This window comes from Gopherus flavomarginatus, chromosome 8 (assembly GCF_025201925.1).
Source record: "Gopherus flavomarginatus isolate rGopFla2 chromosome 8, rGopFla2.mat.asm, whole genome shotgun sequence".
In the NCBI taxonomy this organism is placed as follows: Eukaryota; Metazoa; Chordata; order Testudines; family Testudinidae; genus Gopherus; species Gopherus flavomarginatus.
In genome coordinates, this window is record NC_066624.1 from 81,986,151 (window position 1) to 82,013,137 (window position 26,987).

General features: G+C 39.9%; 1 protein-coding gene across 2 annotated transcripts in view; it reads right to left on the reverse strand.

Annotated features, from left to right (window-relative positions):
- Positions 1-1,090: 1,090 nt before the first annotated feature.
- Positions 1,091-26,987, reverse strand: part of XRN1 (5'-3' exoribonuclease 1) — an 86,609-nt gene continuing 60,712 nt past the window's right edge. Inside the window, exons 30-43 of one of the 2 annotated variants that reach the window (XM_050965785.1) lie at positions 20,427-20,496; positions 13,324-13,549; positions 12,547-12,648; positions 10,560-10,655; positions 10,131-10,245; positions 9,505-9,566; positions 8,856-8,966; positions 8,130-8,258; positions 7,693-7,849; positions 7,187-7,368; positions 6,792-6,905; positions 6,585-6,702; positions 5,551-5,711; positions 1,091-5,103 (exon numbers count right to left, since the gene is read on the reverse strand). In XM_050965785.1, coding sequence (XP_050821742.1) covers positions 4,807-5,103; positions 5,551-5,711; positions 6,585-6,702; positions 6,792-6,905; positions 7,187-7,368; positions 7,693-7,849; positions 8,130-8,258; positions 8,856-8,966; positions 9,505-9,566; positions 10,131-10,245; positions 10,560-10,655; positions 12,547-12,648; positions 13,324-13,549; positions 20,427-20,496 — 1,940 coding nt within the window. In that variant the 3' untranslated portion in view covers positions 1,091-4,806. The remainder of the gene's footprint in view (positions 5,104-5,550; positions 5,712-6,584; positions 6,703-6,791; positions 6,906-7,186; positions 7,369-7,692; positions 7,850-8,129; positions 8,259-8,855; positions 8,967-9,504; positions 9,567-10,130; positions 10,246-10,559; positions 10,656-12,546; positions 12,649-13,323; positions 13,550-20,426; positions 20,497-26,987) is intronic. The other variant, XM_050965786.1, reaches the window with a different exon arrangement.

The window sequence follows — 26,987 nt, forward strand, 5'->3', positions numbered from 1 at the left end:
TTGGGCAGCTGCCTAGGGTTGCAGATTCATCAGAGGCAGTGTGCGGCCACCTCCTGATCTACTTGCATTCATAAGCAGCAAAATGGAACTTAGGGATAGTTGGTCCCACTCCACACCCTTATGCGCTTGGGTTGGGACACCAGGACAGAGGCGCAGCTCCAATGGACACTAATGGCTAAACTAATTCAAACTTGACGCCAGGGCACATGTACTACAAATGAAATACACATGGACAAAGCACTCAAAAGAGAGGATTCTCCCCCTCCCCCTGCAAAATAAGAATGAAAGAAAATAATGCAATTGCCTTTTAAGACTTTTAAAGTTTAAAATGTTTTACAATATTGAGGTTTGTGACACTGATCATTTTATATAGCAACTTGTTATTTATTCAAAGAACAACTACATGTTTCTTTCTTTAAGGAGTTTACATGCATCTCAATTTGTATCTTCAGTGCATGTTCTGTCATTCTACTTTGTTCAAGGGTTTGCCTGACAGATGAGGAGAATATTACTACATTGCTCTGACTGGAAAACATCTGCAGAGCTCTCTGGTCCGAGTATGGGAAATGGCTTCATACCAGAATGTCACGTCACTGATATTTACTTTTCCATGTGCCTTATTGTCAAGAGATCATATACTGTATTCCTTGGGAAAAAAACCTTTAACTTCTCCTTCTTGGCTGTTGGGCTCCTCATGGCCTTTCAGTCACCTCTAGGCTTTACAGGGTTACAGCAGCTCATGTGGGGGCCCTGGTACTATGCTCTCCCACTACAGAATCAAGTGTTATCTTTTGACTGCTGCTCTTAACTAGCAGCAGAAGCCCAAACAATGTTAGCAGATCCTCAACAGCCAGTTGAAGGAGTTTAATCTATAACTGACTGGCAATCATCATTGAAAATTCATGCTTTGGTCTCCTAAATGACTGGTGGTGGGACATCAAGAAACCGCTCCAGTAAAATGGAAGCTTGCTGCTTTTTGGAATCAGAGCAATTGGGTTTTTAACAAGTTTAACCCAACTCTGAAACTTTGGATTAAGGGCAGGGTTGTTCCCGAATAATAGGCACTTGAATAAAAAACACTTAAGATAAATAATGTTTCTAGTTTCAATATTTAATCCAAGCAGACGCAGACAACAAACAGGTTTATAAAATTATTCTGTTGAATTAAAATTCTGTATAGCATTTAACTCTTATGAATAATTTTTATCCTTCAGTGTATCTTATGTTCATATTTTAAAATATGTTTGCACAGTCCTTTATGCAACTACATGCTAGAAATCTGCAGATGCACAATTTAACACTAAACAGGACAAAAAAATACATTCCATTTCCATTCATATGCAAATTGAAAACATTTCACTTGGCAGATAAACAATGAAAAGTTATTTAAAAAAAATCAAACTACAAAAATGCACACATAAAAGTCTTCCCTTCTGGATTTTTAATAAAATACTGCTCTGTATAAGATCTAATGAAAAATTCCAGTACTTACAAAATACTTTATATCTATGAGAAAAATGAATGTTTAAAGTTATACCTCTATGAATTAAACATAATTACAGAGTTGACATAGAATATAAAACAAAAGAGCTGAAATAATAGATGATACAGCTTAGGACAATGTACATATCACATGTAACAGAACATGTGAACACTGAAGTAAGTTGATTGGGCACCAGGTAGTGGACATTACAGAACCCATAAATACAGATAAAATGGACACGAAGGGTAACTAGGAAATAGGGACTAATACAATACACAGCAGATACAGAATCAAATATTTAACTTAAGTATAGAAATTTAGTATGGCAGTTTCAGTGGCACTGAGAAAAAATTCAGCTCCTGGTTTGAAAGAAGTAACTATTTCATGAGAAAACAAATGGTTTATTTATACTGGCACTGACAGTCTCCTTCACAAATCATTCTTTACATATCTGCATATCTGGCTATCTAGATACAAGAGGACGTTATAAGCTATGTAATTCAGTATTTCAGCAGTGACTCTAGCACCCACACCCAGCATCTACTAGCCATGTAATCTTGGGGATAACACTGAAAAACAAGGTTTTATGGAGATTAGCATCTCTTAGGAAGGTTTGTAGGTGTGCTCGCAGAACTTAATCCAGTTTTCTCCATAACGGAAGCTTCTCAAAAGATCGCGCCCTGGAGATCAAATAATAGTACAAGAGACTAGGAATTCAGGGTCCAGAAATCTAGTTAGGAGAAGCAACATTTTAAAAATATTTATGCCAGCAGCAGTATCATGCCAACATAATCCCTAATGATGTTGATGAGATACATTGTGAAGGTCAACTTAGTGGAATGTATCTTAAAACCCTCTAAAAGGCAAATCTCAAAAAATACGACAGAGTTAATATATTTTGATAGATGTTGCCGCTGAGAAACAGGATTTTGAACCCTATATATCTAAATTAATTTAAACAAGAAATTGTTTCAATCAACGTAATAATTAAAGATCTTAAAATTCACGCTGTGAAGAATGAACTCACATTGGAAAGCATTAGATTTAAGGAAAAGCACACAATACAGCAGAATACAGATGACCCTTTGAGACTAAGTAGGAGCTAGCTGCTATTGAGAGACTATCTCCTTAAAAAAAAGTTGTACAAAAGTTAATCAGTGTAAACACCTGAAGGTTGCTATTTTAGCCTTGGAGATGTGCAAGGATTTTGAATGACTAACAAGGCACGACATAAAAATAATCATGAAACTACATGATTTCTGGAATCAGAGTTTAAATATACTGGATCCACATACTGAGTCTGTCATCTCTGCAGTATGGTCAATCCAGATTAACCAGGAAGAGTTTTATGATTATGTACAGACTACTATAAAAGGATTGGAGTATCAGAGGCCCAGAAAACAAGCATCTGGCCAAAAACGACTGAATAAAATTTCTGAGAGAACACATTGTCTATGGGAAGGATAGAAATAGCAATAGCTATTAATGACCCCTGAAAGGCAGGACAGCAGAGAGGAGACAAAAACAGTTTTGGGAAAATGAATAAAAAACCTTAGCAAGAGAAACATCTGAGAGATGAAATTGGACACTATCATAGGAAAGTGAAGCTATGTTACCATGGCAAAATAGCAAGACATGAAACCGAGGAAAATTCTGCAAACTTGCATGTGCTGAATGAAATCTGCTTAGAGACAATGTATTGAATCACTGATTAAAGTCTGACATATCACTAATCCTTCTAGGGTTTTGAGGAAAATTATTTTCACCAGGACAGACAAGAATAAGGTAAAAATGGTGGTGCAGACCCAGCCAACATCTACAGAGTGCGCCAAATGAGAAGAGACATCAGACCAAGTTTTGCTTTGGAGCCATACAATTTTCATTTACGATGAATGAGAATTGTATGGATCATAAGGTAGTACAGGGCCCTGTCAGTTTTCTTTCTTCTTTTAGATAGACTAGATACATAAAGAATGAAAATATTACTAGTTAAAGTGATAATTCCCTCCAAAAAGGGAGAGCAAGAATTTTTTGTCTGGATGTTATTAGGAAATAAGCTTAGAACTCTAATTCAAGATGACAATTTAGTGTGTCTTCTCCCACCATATACTATCATGAAATTAAAATATCTATTAAAAGTCAGCTAACAAACAAAAAATAGTAATTTAGAAAAGAGAACTTGCCAGATTCCAAACTTCACTCTATGGTGAAAACTGTAGATGGGAGAAATTGGCTCAAAGTATGGGCATGAGTTTGATTAACATCCTATATATACACAAACACCTTTGCACTCTACTCATTTTATAATTTAGAAAAAGTCAGGATTTTTGTGGCTTTTGGAGTCCATGAAGAAGTGCATGTGGACGTGTAGTGGATATCTATGTTGGTTAACTAGTTAAGTGGAGTCAGATTTTAAAATGAATCATAACTAGCAACTTTATTAATATAATTTGAAGTGAGAACTTTTGTTTGCAAGTCAATTTGCATTTGCTATATTCTATAAGCCAGTTGTCTCTGTCAGCAACCCATCTACTTTGCCATTTTGTAAAATTCATCCTGTAACAATAATTCTAGTTATGTAATGATGTCTAACTTCTGAGAGTTTTAGAACTGCTACCATTTGGTATGAAACCTAGAAATGAATGTAGTGACAGCAAATCTGGCAGTGCCACCACAGTTAAGTTCTATTCCACTCCTTCAGATCAGAAGGACCTAGAGACCCAATAAATATGAAATTTACAAGTAAATAAAAAGCTCTTTATTTTATAAAAAAGGAGTTAAAATACAAAAGATCATATTAAGCAATATTCCATGCCTGACTTATTACTGCCCCCATATCCTACCGCAAAAGCAAGGCAATTCTGAATTAGGATTCCCACTCTAATATTATTGCTACTCACTCGCTATAGAACGTAAGCCACTATTCAGAGACCTAGGCACCAATGGATCGTGTGGTGACCTTAATTCAGGATTTTCTGGCTTTTTTCAGTTTAAGTTAAGATCTTTAATCCAATTTTAACATAGTTTTTATAAGTATTTATCAACAGCCTGGAAAAGCCTAGTAACTGAAATGTCTTTCACTCTTTATTATACTTATTTTTTTAAAATAATGCTTTATGATTTTTTAAAGGATATTATATATATATATATATATATATATAAACACTGGGACAAGAGGAAAAATAAAATCCTACTTAAAATGGTTGATTTTTCTAAATAGCACTATGATTTTTTTAAGGATATATAAATCTCCTTAAAAATCCTAAATTTATATGAAAAACACTGGGGGAAGAGGAAAGATAAAATCAATCTAGCTACGGTATTTATTCTGAAGATTTTGGTGCACCAAAGTTGACAGCCAGTTTTCTTGGCTTTCGTTTGCTAGAAATGTTTGGTGTTGATTTATTATGAGGAACGCCTGGAGTAGCTACATTGTCTTGAAAAGAAACAGCAGACTGAACAGCTTGAGGAGATTTTAAAGGAGTTGAAGTGTCTTGTTGAATGAGCTTGTTGGTTTCAGAATATATTAGCTGTTCATTCTTTAGTGGTCCAGCTTGAAGGGAGCTCTGGAATTCTTTGAACTCGAAATTTTTCTTGCTAGCAGCCCTTTTTTTAATTACCTTTAAATCAAATAAGTATTATTAAAAGAATGTAGTCTCACAAAACTGCAAACATACTACTATAAAAATGCATATAGAACAGTTTAATAATTTTCTAAAATGAAACAATGTATCATAGGAGTGTCTTTGCAGCCATCCTATCTCTACTATAAGATCACAGGATTGTCACCCTGAAGCCTAGAATATCTGTGGAGTCAGTGTGAAGAGATGGAAACAGCTATAAGCATGGTTGCGAGCTCTCTTTGTTCAGAATATCACGTCAAAACATTACTGGCATTCAGGGTCTGATATGGACAAGTTTTTAAGTTCTCGGCCATTTTCAACTTATGTATACACTTGACTTTACAAGTTACATCCATGTGATAGCATGGGCTTTCAGCATGTATATAAATACTTTTAACATCTTTTATAAAAATATGATCTCAAGACAATTCCTGTCATGCTTACCTGTAGAGGAATAAACTGGTTGTGAGTACCAACTGGTACAGTTCCTGCAAGAGGCATGTTCCCAGGATATGAACTGGGATAGTAAGATTTGCCATGAATAGGCACTGGAGCTCTCCATGGCATTGGACCAAACATGTGAGATGATGGAGGCATCATATTAGCTGTGAAAAACAACAAATAACTTTTAGTTTCTATTATTTCCTTTTAGGAGGGTGGGGAGTTCTCCAAACCCAGAATATCTCAAGGATATTTTTTCACTTTGCTTCTTTCACCACAAAGGCCCTGTTTACAACCGAGGAGGACAGAATGCACTCTCTCCAGTCAAAAATGCAAAGACTGAGGAGAAGTGGGGGAGCAATGTCTGCTTGGGGACCTTGAATCCTACACTATTACTAGCTGCCTAATTGCCGATCACTATTGTCACAACCCTTCTTGCATTCTACAAAAATAGCAGAGCATTAATGATACCACAGAAATTTTCAGCAGGCCTTCTTGGGTTGTTATATCACGACACTGCTTGGCAAAGGGTGGTAGGCTTCCTACATAGTGTCTCAGGGAAGTACTGAAAAGACTCAGGAGAGCTGGTTCCAAAAAATATGACAAAGAGTGCCTTGATTTGCCAATTCACAGATGATTGTTAGCTATAGGAGAAAATACTAGAAAACTGTTGAGATGATATGGAGGGGAAATCACAAAAGCAGAGCTTTCTGGCAGGTCTTAGAAGTAGATGCGTCTTCCCTCTTGCTGACCAGGACCAACAGTTCTAGACTGCTTCTCATTGTATTTAGGAGAAAAACCAATAGATAGCACATTGACATATGTCCTGAGAAGAACAACTGAACAATTATTAAGGTGTGGAATTCTTTGCTTTTATTTTGTGTGTCCATGAGAGGAAGTTCACAAATTTCCATTTTCTCAGAGGTACATCTACCTAAAATGGTGTTCTCTAGAAGTCACCCATGTTCACAAAATCCTATTAGAATTACAGTCAAGTTTTCAATTATTTGAAAAAAGTGTATTAGTCAAAAACTTACCAGTGGATTGGGTGAAGACTGAAGGAATGGATCCAGGTGGTACAGGAGCTCCCATGGACTGATAATTTGGAAACACTGGTGGAGGTGGCGGCAAAGAAAAGTTCACTCCTAAAGAGCTCTTGTTAAGAGAGAATAATTTATTGTAACAGGCTCAATGCAATAAAACAAGACAAGGATACTAGGTGTTATATAGTATACTGTTCTCACCAATCGTTGTAATGCAAAAAATGCAGCTCTCTCCTTGGCTTCATTTTCAGAGTGACACTGAGGTCCATGTACTAATAAGCCATTGGATAATTTTACTTGACAAACTGTCATGGTCTAAGAAAATAACATAAAATAGATTTTTTTCATGAAAGTTTGTCTGTCATCACTATAGGCAAGCAAACAGAAGAGCTAAAAATTGAGACAGTTTAACATAAATTAATAGTTTTAAGTTTAGTATTTTATTTTTGGAAATGAATAAAATAAAACAAGAGGCACTAAGGTCTCATCTATGCTGGGATTTTAGTTATTAGTACAAATTCATAGCAAAGGACATGATTTACATGCAGGCAGTTTACTCCACCGGCCTGTAGTTCTACCTATAAAACAAGCCTTACCTGTGGTGTTCTGAGGAAGGAGAAATCTGGTTGTGGCATTCCAACCAGGGAACAAATACGAGAGAGTTCAGATACTGGAGTAGACAACGCAGACTGTGGGCCAAGGAGAGGGTGACCTCCAGTTTCCAAAGCCTGAGCATTATGAAGGCCTCCTACACCATGAGGCTTGTTCATGTAAGCAGCTATAAAAAAGAAAGAAAAAAAATAGTATCAGGCAAAAATATAAAATAAAAAGACAATTCTAAAACACCAACACAGAAGCAAGTATATTTGAATACGTTCCTGGTATTTTCAGAATGTCTGACTTTAATGCTATGCATTCAAGAGATTACTTAGGTATTGTAGGGATTTCTATTGATGAACAGTAAAAATGGGATAGAAAATATGGAAAATTCTACTGTTTGATCCTGAAAAGCAGTATCAATAGCAATCTTTTTACTAATTGTAGAGATAACATAAGGCTCTTTTGCATATTTTGTCGAGGATTAGCTGGTATCTGTACATACCCATTTTTTTTGTTTGTCTATGCTGCATGGCAGCACCATGGGAATCCTGCCTAGCAGAGGAAGCAGGAACTTCATTAATCCGTGGCTTCATTTCATTCTTGGTTTCCATGTCAGAGACATCAATCTTCAAAATTTCTTTGAGCATCTGTGTTCCTTTCTTTAGAAAAGAAGAAAATATTCAATAATCCAATGAAGTTTAGATAGCACTATTCAAAGGGAATAAAATAATACTGCATAATAGTAACAAAAATTGCAACTTTTGATTTCCCTGAAAAGCAATATTTTACTATTAACTATATATGTTATTTGCTTTAAGAAAAGTATTAAACATAATGATATTTAATTAAAACTAATAAGTTTTGTTTGTAAACAGAAGTATAAGAAACTAACAAAACAAATGCTAAATTGTCACCCAATGGCTCCCACAATACACAAACCATAGCAAAAGACTGTGGAGACAGATGTTCTTCACTGGTGACTCTTTCTTCCTTGGGATAAGATGATTGCACTTCATTTTCTTTGGAGATTTTCAAAGATGCTAGAAGGTTTTCAAGTTCAGAGTCTTTCTAAGGAATAGAGGTAAGAAGATACTAAAAAATGAATGTAAAACTTTGTACTTAAAATAATAAATGCCATGACCAGAAAGAGCTGGTTTAAAGAAAGATTAAGTCTACTTTGGGCTATTTAGTTTTGTCAGTGTCTGATCCTAATGTGGCTCTCTATATGTGGAACTCCATTCAAGTCAATGGGGACTGTGGGCATACAGTGACTTCCATGTTGAAAGTATCTAAGCCAGGCGTAGGCAACCTCTGGCATGTGTACCGAAGGTGACATGCAAGCTGATTTTCAGTGGCACTCTCACTACCCGGGTCCTGGCCACTGGTCCGGGGGCTCTGCATTTTAATATAATTTTAAATGAAGCTTTTTAAACATTTTAAAAACCTTATTTACTTTACATACAACAATAGTTTAGTTATATATTATAGACTTATAGAAAGAGACCTTCTAAAAACGTTAAAATGTATTACCGGCACACAAAACCTTAAATTAGAGTGAAAAAATGAAGACTTGGCACACCACTTCTGAAAGGTTGCCGACCCCTCTAAGCATTAAAGGGTCAAACTAGTCAGAAGCATGCTGACATTTAATGAGCCAACTTTTACCTTCCCAGCTACACAGGACTCATCAACTGAAGCCTTCTGAATTACAGGCACACTTGGACTTTCATTCCTCTTCAAAAGCTTAACATTATATTTATTTGTTCCTGCAAAATTCTGAAAGAAATGGCAATATTGATTATTAGACACTAACATCTCACAGTTAAAATGTAGATCAGCTGAAAATAATCTGCAAATTGTATTTCACAAGCTATCATTCTTGTATCTGAATGGACTACACCCTAATGGAAAGTCCATGATAACATCTATGTTTTGCAATTATAGTATCAGCTTTAAACATCGGAAGCTAGAAAAACTGCAGAATAATGAAAACAATTGAAGAGATTAAAAAAACTTCTGACATGCTTGCTAGCATCAGTCTTGGAATGACACGTCATAATATGTATCATGTCTGACAGAAGCATCACCTCTCTCATTTTCTGCCTGTAAAGGCTCAAAGAACAATGATACAATGTTATATAAAATTTCTAAAGGATAAAAACTGTCACAAATACAAGAACTTTCTGATAGCTGGCAGCAGAATTCACTGAGCTGCTCAGTGGAGAAAATTTGTAAAACGACGAACTAGAAAATAGTAATAAAAACAATTTAATAATTATTGGAATACATGTTCTCAATATAAGAGGAAATATACCTGTTTATTTGATATTTTGTGTGTCTGACCTTCATTTCTTGGAACTTTAGAATCTTCTTTAACTACAAATAAATTAGTTCACAGTATCAGCTGCGCAAAAGTGTTTATTCTTTTTTACTGCTTTTAAAAGATATTAAAATAATCAAATGGACTCCAGAAACCATTATATGTCCCCAGTTAGATTAAATCAGAATTAAATTTGAGTTTATGTATCAAACAACATTTGTTAACTCTGACTTCACTGTTCCTATGCACTTTTCTTGACAGGATAAAAGAAGCAAACATTAAATGTATGTGATAATGCTTATGTAGCTTTACTCGTGTCTAGTAAACATGTTTACTTTTGCTTCCAAAGGTTGTATATGCACATCCTCTATAAGTTTGATAATGTGGGCCAATTGCTTGATTAAAGACTGCAGGGTCAATTTGTAGAGAGGTCAGATATGCTTAAAAACAGCCAATCCTGGTCCATTTGGGCTCAGTGGGACCAGGATTTGAGCAAAATATACACAGTAAAACCATTTGTTTATAAAATGTTGATGGCAAAGAAACTCTGCAGATATTTCTATAAACAATCAAACACAAGCCAGGTTTTTCAAAACTAGACTTCTAATTATAGTACTTACACTTTTTAAATGGTTCCTGTTTTCTTTGCTGGCCTTTCAGGGTACTCTCATTGAAGCCTGGTTTATACAACTGGTTGCCAGTTCCTGGCTTTGTTTCTTGAGGTAGGATTGCACCCTAGGAATTGAAATATTCAGACATTTAATATTAACCAGAAGATAGACACACAATCATTTACAATCTTTACAACAGGTCATCACCTCTTTCCACAATTTTTAATAAAGTTTTATCATATTACCCAAAACTAGCTACTCTGATCTTTGATATTAGCCTAAAAATGTTTAATCTTGTGATGAATTCAGTGAAAATGAAGAGATAATTCTATATTTTATGTTGTCCATACATAACATATACCCATAAATCAATATTTTCTCTCTAAACAGAAGGAACTTCAGAGAAAATGTTACTCACAATGTCAGTTATATACTAACCTTTTCATTCATATTTTGTTGAACATGTTGAGACTTTCCAGACCCTTGCAGTGATTGCCAAATGCTGCAAAATTCATCATCTTGTTTACTCTGAACCTGGCAAAATATTTTTTTTAAAAACCTGTAAGTACAACTTTTCCATCAATAGAGATACAAATAAATTCTTAAGGCTTCATTTTCAAAAGCGCTGAACAATTGCCCTTCCCAATGACTTCAAAAAGAAGTTGAAGGTGTTTGTAACTTCTGAAAACTAGGCCACAAATATTTATACTATGACTTTCCCTCAGTGTTTCCCTAAAATGTTAAAATGGGATAAGTTTGTTTTGATGCCTTCCCTTCACCAGTAACCTCTAAATATTACTAAAATGAAAGAGTATAACAAAATGCATTTCAAGTTTTCTTCCAAGGCATGCATGTTCCCAGGCTATTATCTGTTTCATTGCTAAGGAAGTGATCTTGCAAACCCTCATCCAACAGGTCTACTCTCTTGAGTAAAGTTATGCATGCATTTGTGTAGGAATGGGGCTCAAATATGTAAACAACAATTATTAAGAGGATCTTATGGCCTGAATGGGAAGGTGCGTTTAAAAAAAATATGTTTTTTTGGGAAATGTTTTTAATTTTTTTTTATTTAAATCAGTTTTTTTTAATTTTGTCATTTAAATTTTACTATATGTTTCTTTTTAAAAATAAACCTGTTTAAATGGAATCTGATCTAAATATAAAATATGTCAAGGCTTAAACTTACTATAATCTCTGAAATCATTTAAATAAAAATAAATATTCTGAATCAATGAGCCTCTATCAAAAAACTTTGAGTTAAATGCTCCTTTTCTATATAAAGAAAGAATCAGGGAACAAATTCTAACTCTTGAGGTCAAGCTTTATACATATGGCATAATAGATCAGCTTAAGTTACTTAGGAGACTGTTTCAAGAGACTTAGGTAAGTAGGAACTTAAGCTCCAGCCACTTTCACTTAGACTTATTTGAAATTTTTCCCAGGCTGACCTGAAACAGTCAGTTTAATTCACTGACTACAGTTACTCCCTCTGCTTAATAAATCATTTAGTTGGAAAAGTAAAACATGTTTCAAAAAGAGAAGTTTATGGATCAAAAAAGTTAAGGTTTTGTTTAATAAAAATAAATTTTATATGCTGTTTTGCATGTTTAATTAAATTCCAGTTACCATTCTAATCCAGCTTGACACAAATCATTAGCAAAAAGTTAATTATCTAGTAAATAAGCAAAATATCTTTCACCATTTTCTTACTTAAAATGTACAATAAGAATCTGAAAATATTAAGCTATATAATTGCTTAAATAAATGAATACAGATAGTGTAGCACAAAGATGACCAAACCTAGCGAAAATGCTCCATTTAATTGTAAATCAACACATTTTAATGGTTATATCAATGACAATGCACCTTTCTTTAGAAAATAACTGAAGTACAAATGGAAAAGTTGAATGAAATGAATTTTAATTAAGGCTTTCCACTTGGTGATATAAATAATGATTTAAATTGCCTTGTTTTAAATCAATCCATACTGCAATGGGTTAATACACTCACTTCCTTACAGACTCATTAAAGGCTGCCTCAGTCTGAATCTGGATTACAAAACACCTGTGTTTGACATGGGTAGTCTGGCAGTGCTAAAAATCTGTAAAGCCATGGCAAAAGGACACAACTGTAAATAGTGAGCCATTACAAATACTAACAAGGAAGCAGGAAATCCAGCCATACTCACAGCAACAGCTTAACTTTTACTGTGTATTCATTTGAATCCATTATTTTTTTACACTGTGATGATCAGGATAGTGTATAACTTCCTTTTGGCAAGTATACTTTGCTAAACAACAACCACTTTAATTTTCTGTCTGACTGTGAGTGATATTTGCACCAATGTTTTCAAAAGGTTTAAATCCATCTGTACATAAACTGAATATGGATATTTTAATACCCAATAACAAATCATAACACTTACTTTTTGTTTCTGATTGCTGCCCAAAAATGATCCTTTCTGTAGTGAAATGGAATTGCCCTGATTTTCAGCCCTGAGATTGTAATGCTGTCTTCCATTCAGTTGCTAAATCATCGATTTAAAAAAGTAGGGAAGAGGTGTTTCATTGTTTCTCAGTTATTTTGTAGAATGATTTTTCTTCCACAGATTTACATTATGAGAAAATTCTTAAATAAGAAATCACCCTCAAACTCTCATTGTTCTTTAAAGAAACTGCTCATTAAGATAAAAGTTAAATTAGGCCTATGACAACTCAGTCTTATTCAAGCCATTTTTCTTGTGTATTATATTTCCAAAATGAACTGAATTCTCACCAAGTTACAAAATAAGATAGCACAGGAAAATTAAGTCTTCTATTTATTCTCAGCAGGGATACAATCCTGATCCAGAGGAACAATCACTATTGATGGGGGTGGGAAAAAAGAAGATAGTTGTCTTTCTGCCAAGGTTTCTAATAGAAAGGCTACTTTAGACACTTGCCCACTTGTAACTGGACTGAAGCTACCAACTTTTCACAAAGGCCATCAGACTGCTGTCAGAGGGACCAAGGTTTTGGGCCATTTGAATTTTGGATGGATCTGAATTAGTGAATTAGTGTAAAAGGCTCAATATATTACTGAGTCACTAAACATAACCATGAAAAATACAAAATTCTGTCAGTATCAATGAAGATCCAACCACAGTACTAACTCCATTTCTACAGAAAAAGGATTGTATATAAACTAAAGAGAAAGATCTTACTCGAGTAGGAACAAAAAGGGAACGAGGAGAATGGTTGAGACCACCTAGATGCACTTTTTGTGAGCACACAGATGATGACTCAGATGGGCATGAGTTGTAATGATTCACAGCTGGTTGTGGTTTCACTATGGCTGTCAATTTCTGATTTCCTGTTTCGGACCGACTACCATGAGAGAGGTTAATTAAGGCACTTGTTGGCAGACGATAACCTCTAGCAGGTGAGCACCTAAACAAAAAAAGAGAAAAACAAGTTAGATAATTGTTTTAAGTTGTTGATTGTCCACTGCCTGTATGTCTTAGTTAATAGTACTTTTGCCTCTGGGCCAAAAGGCCACGAATTCAAGACTGACAGCAAGACCTGGGACCATACCTAGTATTAAAATTGCAGTCATGTCCTTTGGCTATGATGTTAACCATACAATGTTCCCTCTTGCCTGCCTTTGGTGACTAGCCAAGTTAAATATAATACATACTACTACTCTTTGAGCTTACATAGCCCCTTTCAAGCAATGAGTTCAAAGCACTTCATAAATATTAGTTAATATTAGCGCCACAGGATGCTTTTGAGGTCACTATTGTTATAACTATTTTACAGGACGAATTGACACACAAAGATATTAAGTGATTTGCCTAAGATCACACTTCAAGCCAGCACCAGAATCAGAAAACAAAACATCAGTGTCCTGGTTTCTAGTAACTTCTGTATCACACAATTTCCTAAAAAAAAAAAAGTGTCCTAAAATGGAAGTTGTAGGGTACTCAGTGCTTTTGAAAATATGACTACTGATTTAAGTACCTAAATATGAATTTGGGATCCATAACAGAATGAGCTGGCCCTTAAAGGGAAATTGGGATCAGCCCCACCGGTCCCTACTTTGCCTCTCAGGGGATGGTTTGGGATGGTGGTTGGGTTGGGTGACCTGGATCACAGGGTAGCCCAGGAGCAAGGACTTCTGATCTCTCCATAGAGGGTCAGAGTCTGGAGTGGGCTGGCAGAGCTGGGACCTAATGCTTGATACAAGGTGAAGGGAAGAGAGCTGCAGGGAACTCAGAGGGGATCCAGGGTCAGGATGGACTGGGGAGGAAGCTGTCCCTACCAGCCATACGGAAAGGTGTGTCTGGAGCTACTTGCAGAAAGAGCAAAATATTTTAGAGGGAATTAGGAGCTCACGAAGGGCACGGAAAGGGGACAAGATCTAGGGAGACACTGCAGAGGAGATAGGACTCTTCTATGGAGAGAAACCCACGGGGGTAGAGTAGGCTTCTGGGGGGTGAGAGGAGAACTGAGTTAGGGCCTACAACAGCTGGAAGAGATCCACAGGGAGCACAGTAGTCTCCTGTAGGAGGAAGCCCTGAGATTATGCTTTGTAAGTGGAAGCAGAAAACTTCAGTAGCCTAAGGGAGCAGAAAAATTATCTGGATTTTCATTTGGATCTTTCATTTACCCCAAAAGGGGATTGAACATTATGTGACTTGGCAGAAAGGCTGAGCCACAGAAGACCACGTGAGAGGCAGACAGACTGCAGGAGGTCCTTCAGCTCAGGATACTGGTGCAGTTAAGCATGGATGCAAGGGGGTGCTCCAAACTGGGAGTGTGCCCCATTGTACATTTAGTTTATATTAATAAACCAGTCTACAGAAGAGGAGAACAAACAAAAAGCATTGGCTGGTTTGGCTGCAGAAAAGGGGACACTGAGGCAGCAGCAGGGTCTGAAAATGGATGAGGCACGAGCCAGATACAGGAGCATAACTGTAGGAGAAGGTTACTCACCCTGTGCCGCAACTGCGGCTCTTCAAGATGGTTGTCCCTGTGTGGTGCTCAATTTTAGGTGATTCCGCACCCCTGTGCTTGTAATCACAGATTTATAGTAGCAGTGCCTGGCTGGGCTGCACATGCGCTGTCCCCATCTTGCACCGCCTCAACTGGTTACATAGCGCTGTGCAACCAACCCCTGCTCAGTTTCTTCTCTATCTCAGAGTATCCAGCGTGAAAACTCTGAAGAGGAGGGAGGATAGTGAAGCACCCACAGGGACAACTATCTCAAAAATCCTCAATTACTGCACAGGGTAAGTAACCTTCTCTTCTTTTTCTTGGAGGATCCCTGTGGATGCTCCACTTTAGGTGACTGTAGAGCAGTGCCCCTCGGTGGAAGAAAGGGGCTTCAGAGTTGCCGTTGTGACAGATGACAAAACGATAATCTGCATAAAGCATCTGAGGATGAATTCTGCTCTATGGCATAAAGTTGTGTGAATGCATGGGAGGACGCCCAGGTTGCTGTTTTGCAGATGTTCACAATGGGGATATTGTTAAGGAAGGCTATCAATGCAGACAGAGCTCTGATGGAGTGTATGAGAGTCCCTGGAGCGGGTTGTAGCTGTTGGTGATAACAAAAGTTAATGCATCTGGAGATCCATATAGACAACCCCTGTTTAGATATGGCATCTCCTTTTGATCACTCTGCGTTGGAAAGGACAATTTTGGTGACTTTCTGAAAGCCTTTGTTCTCTTGATGTAAAAGGCTAGCACCATTCGGACATCCAGGGTGTGAAGTGCTGCTTCTCTTTTATTCCCATCGGGTTTTGGTAAGAATGATGGGAGGTGAATGGGTTGATTAAGATGGAATGAAGAGGCAACCTTAGGTAAGAACTTGGGATGCAGTTTTAAGGTAACTTTATATTTGAAGAATGTTGTGCATAGAGGAGTGTGCCATAAGGGCTCCCAGTTCCCCCCGCCCTGTGAATTGTTGTTGGGGCAGTGAGGCTGTAGCCTCTGGAGAGCTGAGGTAGGCCCTGATGAACTCCAGTTTCTGCACTGGTGTGAATGCTGATTTGTGCATTTACTCGTAGGCCTAGACATGTGAAAAGAACTACTGTGTTTTGAGTAGCTTCTAGTGCCCCTTGCTGAGTCAATGCTTTGAGTAAACAATCATCCAAATAGGGGAATATTGTGACCCCTTGTCCGCACAGGTGAGCCACCACCAGGAGAACTTTCAAAAATACCCGTGGGGCCGTGGACAGTCCAAAGGACAGAATGTTGTAGTGAAAGTGGCTGGCTCCTAGAACAAATCTGAGGAACCTCCTGTGTGAGAGATGTATTATTATATGAAAATATGCATCCTGGAGGTCAAGGGCAGAGAACCAGTCTCCTCTTTCCAGTGCTGGAATTATGCTTGCTAATGTGACCATCCTAAAGTGTTGGGCCTTCATGAATTTGTTCAGTTTCCTTAAATCAAGAATGGGCCTCCATCTTTCAGTTTTTTCTAGATTAAAAAGTAATGTGAGTAAAATTCCCTCCCTCTGTGTTGTGTTGGCACTAATTCTATTTCACCTAGGTGTATGAGATGGTTTATGTTCTGTCACAGTAGATGTTCATGAGAGGGGTACCTGAAGATGAACAGGAGATTGAGGGTGTATGGGTGGGAGAGGGGGATAGAGGTAAATGGGATGGAATAGCCAGTCTCGATGATCTCTAATACCCATCTGTCAGATGTGATAGTCTGTCAAACTGGATGGAATGGGGTCAGACAATCTCTGAATAAATGGATGGGAGGTAGTGGGTGTTTCCAGCACCTGAAATTGTGGGTATCTCAGGCCCTCAACCAAAACTGTTGTCTTGAAGTATTTGCTGGGATGTCAAAGACTAGGACAGGGACTGTCGTCATCTTTCAGGTCTCTTCTTCAGTCTCTGAGGTTGTGCATAAGGCACAGATCGGAATCTTTGTGCTGAGCCATACTTGTCCTGTTTTTTCTCTTATTCTTACGCATGTATATGCCCAAGGATTTCAGTGTTGCTCTGGAGTCCTTCAACATGTGAAGGGATTCATTGGTTTTGTATGCAAATAACTTGGGCCCTTCAAACGGGATAACCTTGACCATTGATTGCACCTCTTTGGGAAACCCAGAAAGGTGGCACCAGGTGCACGTTGCAAGACTACGGCTGGGGCGATGGAACATGCCGCTGTGTCTTCCAAGTCCAATGATACTTGGAAGGCTGTTTGAACGAGAAGATGGCCCTCTGAGATGGTTGCTCTGAATTGTTCCTTCTCTTCTTCAGGCAGAAACTCAATAAAATCCAACAGTTTCAAGTAGTTTGTATAATTGTACTTGGCCATTAACGCCTCATAGTTGGTGATCCTAAATTGTAGGGTTGCTGATTGATGGGCCTTACAACCAAAAAGGTCTAGTCTCTTCCAGTTCCTGTAGTACAGGGTGGCTCTGGAATGGTGTTTTCTGCCCCATTCATTCACTGCTTCCACCATCAGGGAGTTTGGTGTGTGGTGCGAAAAAAGGAATTCTATTCTCTTAGACAGGGCATAATACTTTTTATCTGCCCTCTTGCAGGTTGATGGGACTGTTGGCAGGGTCTGCCAGATGGTTTTGGCTGGGTTCAAGAGGGAGTCATTGACTGGTATGGTGATTCTGGAAGAAGTTGATGTGTGTAGTATGCCCAGCAGCTTATGCTAGGAGTCAGGCACATTCTCTAGTGGAATGCCCCAGGAATCTGGCACTCTTTTAAAGAGCTCCTGAATTTGTTTAAAATCATCCCACAGGTGGGAGGGTAGGGGCATGATGCTTTCATCTGGGGAACAAAATGAGAAAGTTGGCTGCTAGTGCAGCTACATGCTCTGAAGCCTCCTCCAGTTCCTCAGCCACCATTTCTGGAGGTTCGGAGGGTCCTGGTACAGAGGGTGAAGGGGAATGTCTTGACCTCACCCTGGGTGGACTGGAAGGCTTGTGGTGTTCTGTTCGGTAAGCTAACCATGGTTCCCAGTAAGGCCACTCGGGTGGGAAAGTCATGGGTCATGGGATCCATGGGCATCTGTACTAGTTCTGAGTTTGAGATCCTGGATGATAATCTCTTTGTCGTGATGGACATGGTCTGGCAGATGTATGAGGAGGTGAGGAGTGATGGGCGGCATAGATTTCCCCTTCATCCTAATTGTTCTCATCACTTGAAAAGAGAAGAGCAGATCTGGCAATGTAGTAAGCCAAGCATGCTGGAGTGACGCCGGTACTGGGAAGAGGAGATTCTGGTGAAGAGACCAGGAGATCCTTGTGTCAAAGGAATTGCTGCGGTACCAAGAGCATTGGTACCTATGAAGGCTTTGGTGGTGGTACCAACGTCTGGAATGCAGTTGTGGTGCAGTGCTGAGGATCGCACTCTGTGCGCCATGGAGGCAGAAGGTGGCACCATAGCTTGCAGTGCTGTCAAACTGCTCAGAGCCGAGAGCCTCATCAGATCGGATGGTACCGAGGAAGAGGGTTTTGCTTTCCCTTTGCTGCCCTTATCCGAATTAGCCCACTTACGGTCTTTTGCTGCTGCGGTACCCACAGTACCGGATGGTCCCACTACCTTGGAGGTGGAAAGCCTGGTACAGTTGGGTACCGATGGGGTCTGCTGAGTTGGAGAATGCAGTTTCTTGGTGGATTTCTGAGGACGAGAAGCTGAAGCCTGCTTTTTAGTCACCTTCTTGGCAGAGCGCTCTTTTGCCTGAGCACATGAATGAGAGCCTCTGTCTTGGCCCATTCTGTTTAAATCTGAAAGCTTTGATTAGAGCAAAATTTTGTGGCAGGGTAAAATAGGTGAATTCTGTTGCTGCAGAATATATAAGGTACTGCTTATAACGACTGCTGTTTTCAACTACACTTGCCCCACTACCAGCATCAAAGTCGCTTCTTGCTTTGTAAAGTACTTTTCAGATACTATAACCTGAACATGAAAGGCACTATTTGTCATAACATTTTTTCCCAGATCTGGACCTTAGCATCCAAAATGTGGGTGTTAGCATGAAAACCTCCAAGCTTAGTTACCAGCTTGGACCTGGTATTGCTGCCACCAGCTAAGAATTATACAGTGCCTAGCTCACTGTGGTCTCCCCAAAACCTTCCCTGGGGGACCCCAAGACTCAGATTCCTTGAGTCTCACAACAAAGGGGAATAAACCATTTCCCTTCCCCCCTTCTCCCCTCCAGGTGTTCCCTCCCTGGGTTCCTGGAGAGAGAGATAGAAGCAAGCTCCGTGAATCTAAACAAAGGGATTCTACCCTCCCTGTTTCCAGTCCTGGAAACACAAGTACCGAGAGAGCTAATCTCTCTTCCTCCCTCACCCAGAGGGTATGCAAAGTCAGGCTTAGTAAATCTAACACAAAGAGATTTTCCCCCTGACTTCTTCCTCCCACCAATTCCCTGGTGAGCTGCAGACTCAATTCCCTGGAGTCCCCACTAAAGAAAAACTCCAACAGGTCTTAAAAAGAAAGCTTTATATAAAAAGAATGAAAAAAGGACACAAAATGGTCTCTGTAATAAACTGACAATATACAGGGTCAATTGCTTAAGAAAAAAAGTGAATAAACAGCCTTATTCCAAAAGAATACAATTTAAAACATTCCAGCAACTACACACATGTAAATACAAAAGAAAAACAATATAAAACCTATTGTCCTACTATCCTTGTACTTACAACTTGTAATTAGAAGATTAGAAAGCCTGGAGATAGAAAAATCACTCTCAGAGCCAAGAGGGTCAGACCCAAGACAAAGAACAAAAGAACTCACACCCAAAACTTCCCTCCACCCAGATTTGAAAAAGTCTTGTTTCCTGATTGGTCCTCTGGTCAGGTGTTTCAGGTTACTGGTGTTAACCCTTTTATAGGTGAAAGAGACATTAACCCTTAGCTATCTGTTTATGACACTATTATAAAATCAAAATCTATTTCCAGTGTGATTAGAGACATGCAGATAATAAATAGTATATATTATAAAATATTCTACTTGCAAGCACATCTGCATAGCCTAGTTCTCTAGTGCTTTGTGTGTGGCATCAGGGTGGTTGCTTTGGAAAAGATTAGAACTTCACTTGGGGCTGTCAATATCAGGAGTAATAAGCACTTCTTCAGAGAGACAGATTCTGTTTTCAGGCAATTGTCTCTAGTCATAAAGAATGAGGGACAAAAATACAGAAAACATACATTACAGAAGCAAAACTACCTCTAAATGGAGTTGGTCAAAGTTCTCATGAGGCATTCAAAAACACACACACATCAACAAAAAGCCAGTAATTTAAATTCAATTCAGTCTCACAAAATCAGTATAAGCAAACACAGACCTTATTGTTAGGCCTCCAGGGAATTCTTCATCGAACAACACTTCAAAGAGTACATCCATTTCTCTGCTTGCTGTAGAAAATAATGACATGCACAGTAAGTAGCCTACTTGCCTGTCTACCATTAATTGCTCATAGTAGTAATGAAGAAGACATAAAACTAAATTATTATTAGAGTGATATCTTAAATATTCCTATGCCCCATATATAAAACTTCATTCAGTTATTTGGAAACACCTCAAAAAAGGTCATGTGTAATTGTCCTCTAGGATATGCATAAACTGTAAATCTACTATAAGCAGCTATAAGTAGCAGTAATCTAGAGTTGTAATTTTGATAGCAGTCCCTAATAGTCTGTTATTTTCCCAACACACAACTGTACTTTCCTTTGGGTACTTAACGATCAAAAGAGGAAACATTCTTTCCTCTTAATAGCTAACCCTATATATCAGGCCTACTTGACTTTATTTTTGTTGCAAATTTTTTTAAACACAGAATATGTAGTTTGTTCTCTGTACAATGATGGTATGGTCAATGGCACAGAAGCTTTATGGATATAAAACCATCTGGAAAGAGAGACAGTGGGTGAATCCATACATCCAGGAAACCAGAGATCAACAGTTATGAAACTGGCTCTCAGCAGAGGATATCACTTGTACAGTGATGGATAAATATACTGTTTTATAATTTATATTAATCTAAAGCTGTTGCAAATGAAAAAGGGCATATTTTAAGGTTTGGCCTATCTGAAAGTCTGTTAGACACAACTTTCATTAAAGTGACTATTAAAATGCCAGACTAGAGGAATATCTACCCTACTGTTTCTCAAACGTTTTCATGTAGTGACTGCCTGAGTAGGTGAGTCCTTTCATCCAGATCCCTCAAAAGAGATGCCAAAGATATATAGCAGTGGTTTTTAACCTGGTGATCCACAGACTGTCTTATATTTCCTAAGGGGTCCACACCTCCATGCAAATTTTTTTAAGGGCCTGCAAATGAAAAAAGGTTGAAAACCACTGGTTTATATCAGAGGGGTAGCCGTGTTAGTCTGGATCTGTAAAAGAGGCAAAGAGTTCTGTGGCATCTTATAGACTAACAAACGTTTGTTAGTCTATAAGGTGCCACAGAATTCTGACGCTTTCACTGGTTTATAGGGATTCTGCTATCTGAGGAAGAACGGTTGCAAGTGATACAGTAGGTCACTGAAGAGAAGCCTAGATCAAAACCACAGGTTGAGAATGTATGCTCTACTATAAGGTGAGTAATATTTACTCCCAGTGGAATTCTGCACCACTGCACATGCGTAGAATTTATGTCCCCCGCAGTTCTTTGCTTCCCTGCAGAAATATGATTTTCTGATGGAGAAGCAAAGGGAAGCCACAAGAGCAGTTTTGCAATCCTCCCCAGCAGTATGTTTCAAGTGCCCAGGGCAGCTGGCAGAGAGGTATATCACTGTGAGCAGGGGGTGGGACTGGGGAAGACCTGGCAGGTGGCTCCTCCCCTGCACCAGTCTCAGCTGCTGGTCCCAGCTGGGCTGGGGAGGACAGGACTTTCTCTTCCCCTGCATGGCACCTGGGGCCATGTCAGACTTATTCCCTGGTTGTATGAAGCTCTGAAAACTCCACCCCATCACTTCCTGCACCCATCTCTCCTTAGCTGCACAGATAGGGATCACTGTATAGGGAGCTTCTCCCCATCTACCCAAACCGTGCATCCAGATCCCCTCATACCCAGACCTTCCTGCCGAGCTTCACCCCCTGCCACCCAGAACTTCCTCTCCATCCACCCAATGAGCCCCATGTCCCCTGCCCCTGGACCACCCCAACAAGCCACCCACACCCGGATCCCCACCCTACTGAACCCCAACCAGTTGCACCTGGATCCCCACCCCACTGATCCCAACTCCCCCAGCATCTGGACCCTCGCACTGAGCTCCCCTGCTGAGCCCTATCCTCTCCACACCCAGACTCCGCCCCCCTGAGTCCCAACTACCTTCCCCTGAACCCCCTGGCAGAGTCCCATTATTGTTGCACTCAGAACCTCCCCAACAAGCTCGTGCATCCAGATCCCTCCTGCATCCGGATCTTTAACTGAGCTGCCCACACCCAGATTGCCCCACACAGAATCCTCTCAACACACAGCTGGACCCCCTCACACTAAGCCCCTCCACACTTGGATCCTGCCTTGCTGAGCCTACCTGCCCACACCTGGCACAGAGAGGCAGGGCCCTCGGGTGTTTCTGGGGAAGGCTTAGTCCTTGTGCTGTGTCAGGGTTGGGTGCAGCCTCACAGTTGAATCCGTGTCCCGGTGTGGGAGCTGCACAGTGATCTCCCACCTCTGTGCAGCCAGTGGCCTGTGCTCCCCAATGCCATGCTGGAGCTTCCACATTTATTTTACAAATAAAATTTGCAGATTTTTTTTTTTTTTTGGTGCAGAATGCCCACAGGAGTAAATATTTAATGGAACCTTATGTATGATAAAAACATTCAGACCACCACTATTGTGCCCCTCTGTTTTACTGTCTCTCTCTCCAATTTTGTCTCTTCTCCTATATGCCTTCGCCTCTTTTCTGATATGTGTTCCTTCTTATTGGCTTTACTGCCTGTCCTTTATTAAGGCCAAAGACTAAGTAAAAGCAGCAAAGAATCCTGTGGCACCTTATAGTCTAACAGACGTTTTGGAGCATGAGGAACTGAGGAACCACCTGATCAGCATCCTATACAGCAAACAGGAAAACATCAAAAAAGAGCTCTCCAACCTGGAGACTCTCATTAATAACCAAACTTCTATACAAACGGACTTCACTAGAATAAGACAGGAGATCTACATTACTCACTTCACCTCTCTACAAAGGAAAAAAGACTGTAAGCTGTCTAAACTCCTACCTGCCACATGGGGCCACAACCGTGGTACCCCTAACCCACCCAGCAATATCATCAATCTATCCAACTACACACTCAGCCCAGAAGAAAAGTCTGTCCTATCTCGGGGACTCTCTTTCTGCCCTGCCACCTCCACCAACATGATACAGTTCTGTGGCGATCTGGAAGCCTACTTTCGCCATCTCCGACTCAAAGAATACTTCCAGGACAACACTGAACAGTGCACTGATACACAGGTGCCCTCCCACCAACAGCACAAGAAGAAGAACTCCACATGGACTCCTCCTGAGGGTCGAAATGACAATCTGGACCTATACATTGAATGCTTCCACCGGCGTGCACAGGCAGAAATCGTGGAACAACAACATCGCTTGCCTCACAACCTAAGTCGTGCAGAACGCAATGCCATCCACAGCCTCAGAAACCACCCTGACATTATCATTAAAGAGGCTGATAAAGGAGGTGCCGTTGTCATCATGAACAGGTCTGACTACCAAAAGGAGGCCGCCAGACAACTCTCCAATACCAAATTCTACAGGCCACTTCCCTCAGATCCCACTGAGGAATACACTAAGAAACTACAGCATCTACTCAGGACACTCCCCACACTAACACCAGAAGAAATCAACATACCCCTAGAGCCCCGACCAGGGTTATTCTATCTACTACCCAAGATCCACAAACCCAGAAATCCTGGACGCCCCATCATCTCGGGCATTGGCACTCTCACTGAAGGACTGTCTGGATATATGGACTCTCTACTCAGACCCTGTGCCACCAGCACTCCCAGCTATCACCATGACACCACTGATTTCCTGAGGAAACTACAATGCATTGGTCACCTCCCAGAAAACACCATCCTAGCCACCATGGATGTAGAGGCTCTCTACACAAACATCCCACACACAGATGGAATACAAGCTGTCAGGAACACTATCCCTGACGATGCCACAGCACAACTGGCTGCTGAGCTCTGTGCCTTTATACTTACACACAACTATTTCAAATTTGATGACAATATATATCTCCAGATCAGTGGCACTGCTATGGGTACCCGCATGGCCCCACAATATGCCAATATCTTTATGGCCGACCTGGAACAACGCTTCCTCAGCTCTCGTCCACTCACGCCCCTTCCCTACCTAGGCTACATTGATGACATCTTCATCATCTGGACCCATGGGAAGGAGACTCTGGAAAAATTCCACCATGATTTCAACAGCTTCCACCCCACCATCAACCTCAGCCTGGACCAATCTACACGAGAGGTCCACTTTCTTGACACCACGGTGCAAATAAGTGATGGTCACATTAACACCACCCTATATCGAAAACCTACCGACCGCTATGCCTACCTTCATGCCTCCAGCTTCCATCCCGGACACATCACACGATCCATTGTCTACAGCCAAGCACTGAGGTACAACCGCATCTGCTCTAACCCCTCAGACACAGACCAACACCTACAAAATCTCCACCAAGCATTCTCAAAACTACAATACCCGCACGGGGAAATAAGGAAACAGATCAACAGAGCCAGACGTGTACCCAGAAGCCTCCTACTGCAAGACAAACCCAAGAAAGAAACCAACAGGACTCCACTGGCCATCACATACAGCCCCCAGCTAAAACCCCTCCAATGCATCATCAAGGATCTACAACCCATCCTGGACAATGATCCCACACTTTCACAGGCCTTGGGTGGCAGGCCAGTCCTTGCCCACAGACAACCTGCCAACCTGAAACATATTCTCACCAGTAACTGCACACCGCACCATAACAACTCTAGCTCAGGAACCAATCCATGCAACAAAGCTCGATGCCAACTCTGCCCACATATCTACACCAGCGACACCATCACAGGACCTAACCAGATCAGCCACACCATCACTGGTTCATTCACCTGCACATCCACCAATGTAATATACGCCATCATATGCCAGCAATGCCCCTCTGCTATGTACATTGGCCAAACTGGACAGTCTCTACGGAAAAGGATAAATGGACACAAATCAGACATTAGGAATGGCACTATACAAAAACCTGTAGAGGAGCACTTCAACCTCCCTGGCCACACTATAGCAGACCTTAAGGTGGCCATCCTGCAGCAAAAAAACTTCAGGACCAGACTTCAAAGAGAAACTGCTGAGCTTCAGTTCATGTGCAAATTTGACACCATCAGCTCAGGATTGAACAAAGACTGTGAATGGCTTGCCAACTACAGAACCAGTTTCTCCTCTCTTGGTTTTCACATCTCAACTGCTAGAACAGGGCCTCATCCTCCCTGATTGAACTGACCTCGTTATCTCTAGCTTGCTTGCTAGCATATATATACTGCCCCTGGAAATTTCCACCACATGCATCTGAAGAAGTGGGTATTCACCCACGAAAGCTCATGCTCCAAAACGTCTGTTAGTCTATAAGGTGCCACAGGATTCTTTGCTGCTTTTACAGATCCAGACTAACACGGCTACCCCTCTGATAAAAGGCTAAGTAGTTCTACATTCAAGGGTAGAGCTACTTAACACATGAAGTAACTGATAAATGAAACTACATTTTGAGCATTCATCTTAGGGCTTGTCTACACATGGAGTTAGGCCAGAATTAACTTTGTGCGAACACACTTATTCCAGAATTAAGAGTGTCCAGGTATGGAGCTATTTCAAAATAACTATTCTGCTTCAAATTCACATTTTACCATATTGTGGAATAACTTGTATAGACAAACTCCTAGATATGTTACTAGGAGCTGTAAGTTGCATGTGCTGCTTAACTGGACAATTTTAACTGAACTCTCTCAGACTGCTAGAAAGTCTCCTCTCTAGAAATTAAAATTTTTTTTTAAGTTAAGTTTTCTATCACTTTGTCAGAAACTGGAGTACAAGCAAATTCCGTCAGTTTTCGTCCTCACTTGTTACAACCAGGGCCAATATACATGTGGGAAAGGCTGGACAAACCTGTTACACTTTCTCTAATCCCTCTCTCCCATTCACCCAGTTAGACTGGATTCTTGAGAAACCAGAAGAGTTGTGTACTTATTTTAGATTACAAAACACACATGAAGAACAGCCCATGCCATTAGGAGTTTATAAAGCACTATGCACTCTAATGGAGCTATATTATTCACAAATAGCACTCTAAATTCTCCACTCTATCTGAGGCAAATTGTTGTCCCAAATGGATTTTATCTGTTCTGTCATTTATCTTTATGCCTCCACAAGACTTAATTAGACGTGAGAAGAGTCAACAAAATATTAATCTCAGTTCCTAAATAATCTCTTCAGCTTCATTGGGTAGAGGACCAAATGTAACTGGAGACAACTTTCTCATGCTCCCGAAAAGTAGAGAAACCATCCTCCTAAGCTGCTGCCGGCCCCTCCCCCACCCAAGAAAAAACAAAACCCAAATGCATACCTCTCTTGTTTTCTGGAGAGCATTCCAATATCATGCTCAAATGACAGCATATGACATCTAAACCAAACAATGTCACTGACTAGGGCTGTCGATTAACTGCAGTTAACTCACACGATTCAAAAAAATTAATTGTGATTTAAAAAATTAATCGTGATTAATTGCAGTTTTAAACACGCTGTTAAACAGAATACCCATTGAAATGTATTAAATATTTTGGATGTTTTTCTACATTTTCATAGTATTCTGTGTTGTAATTGAAATCAAAGTG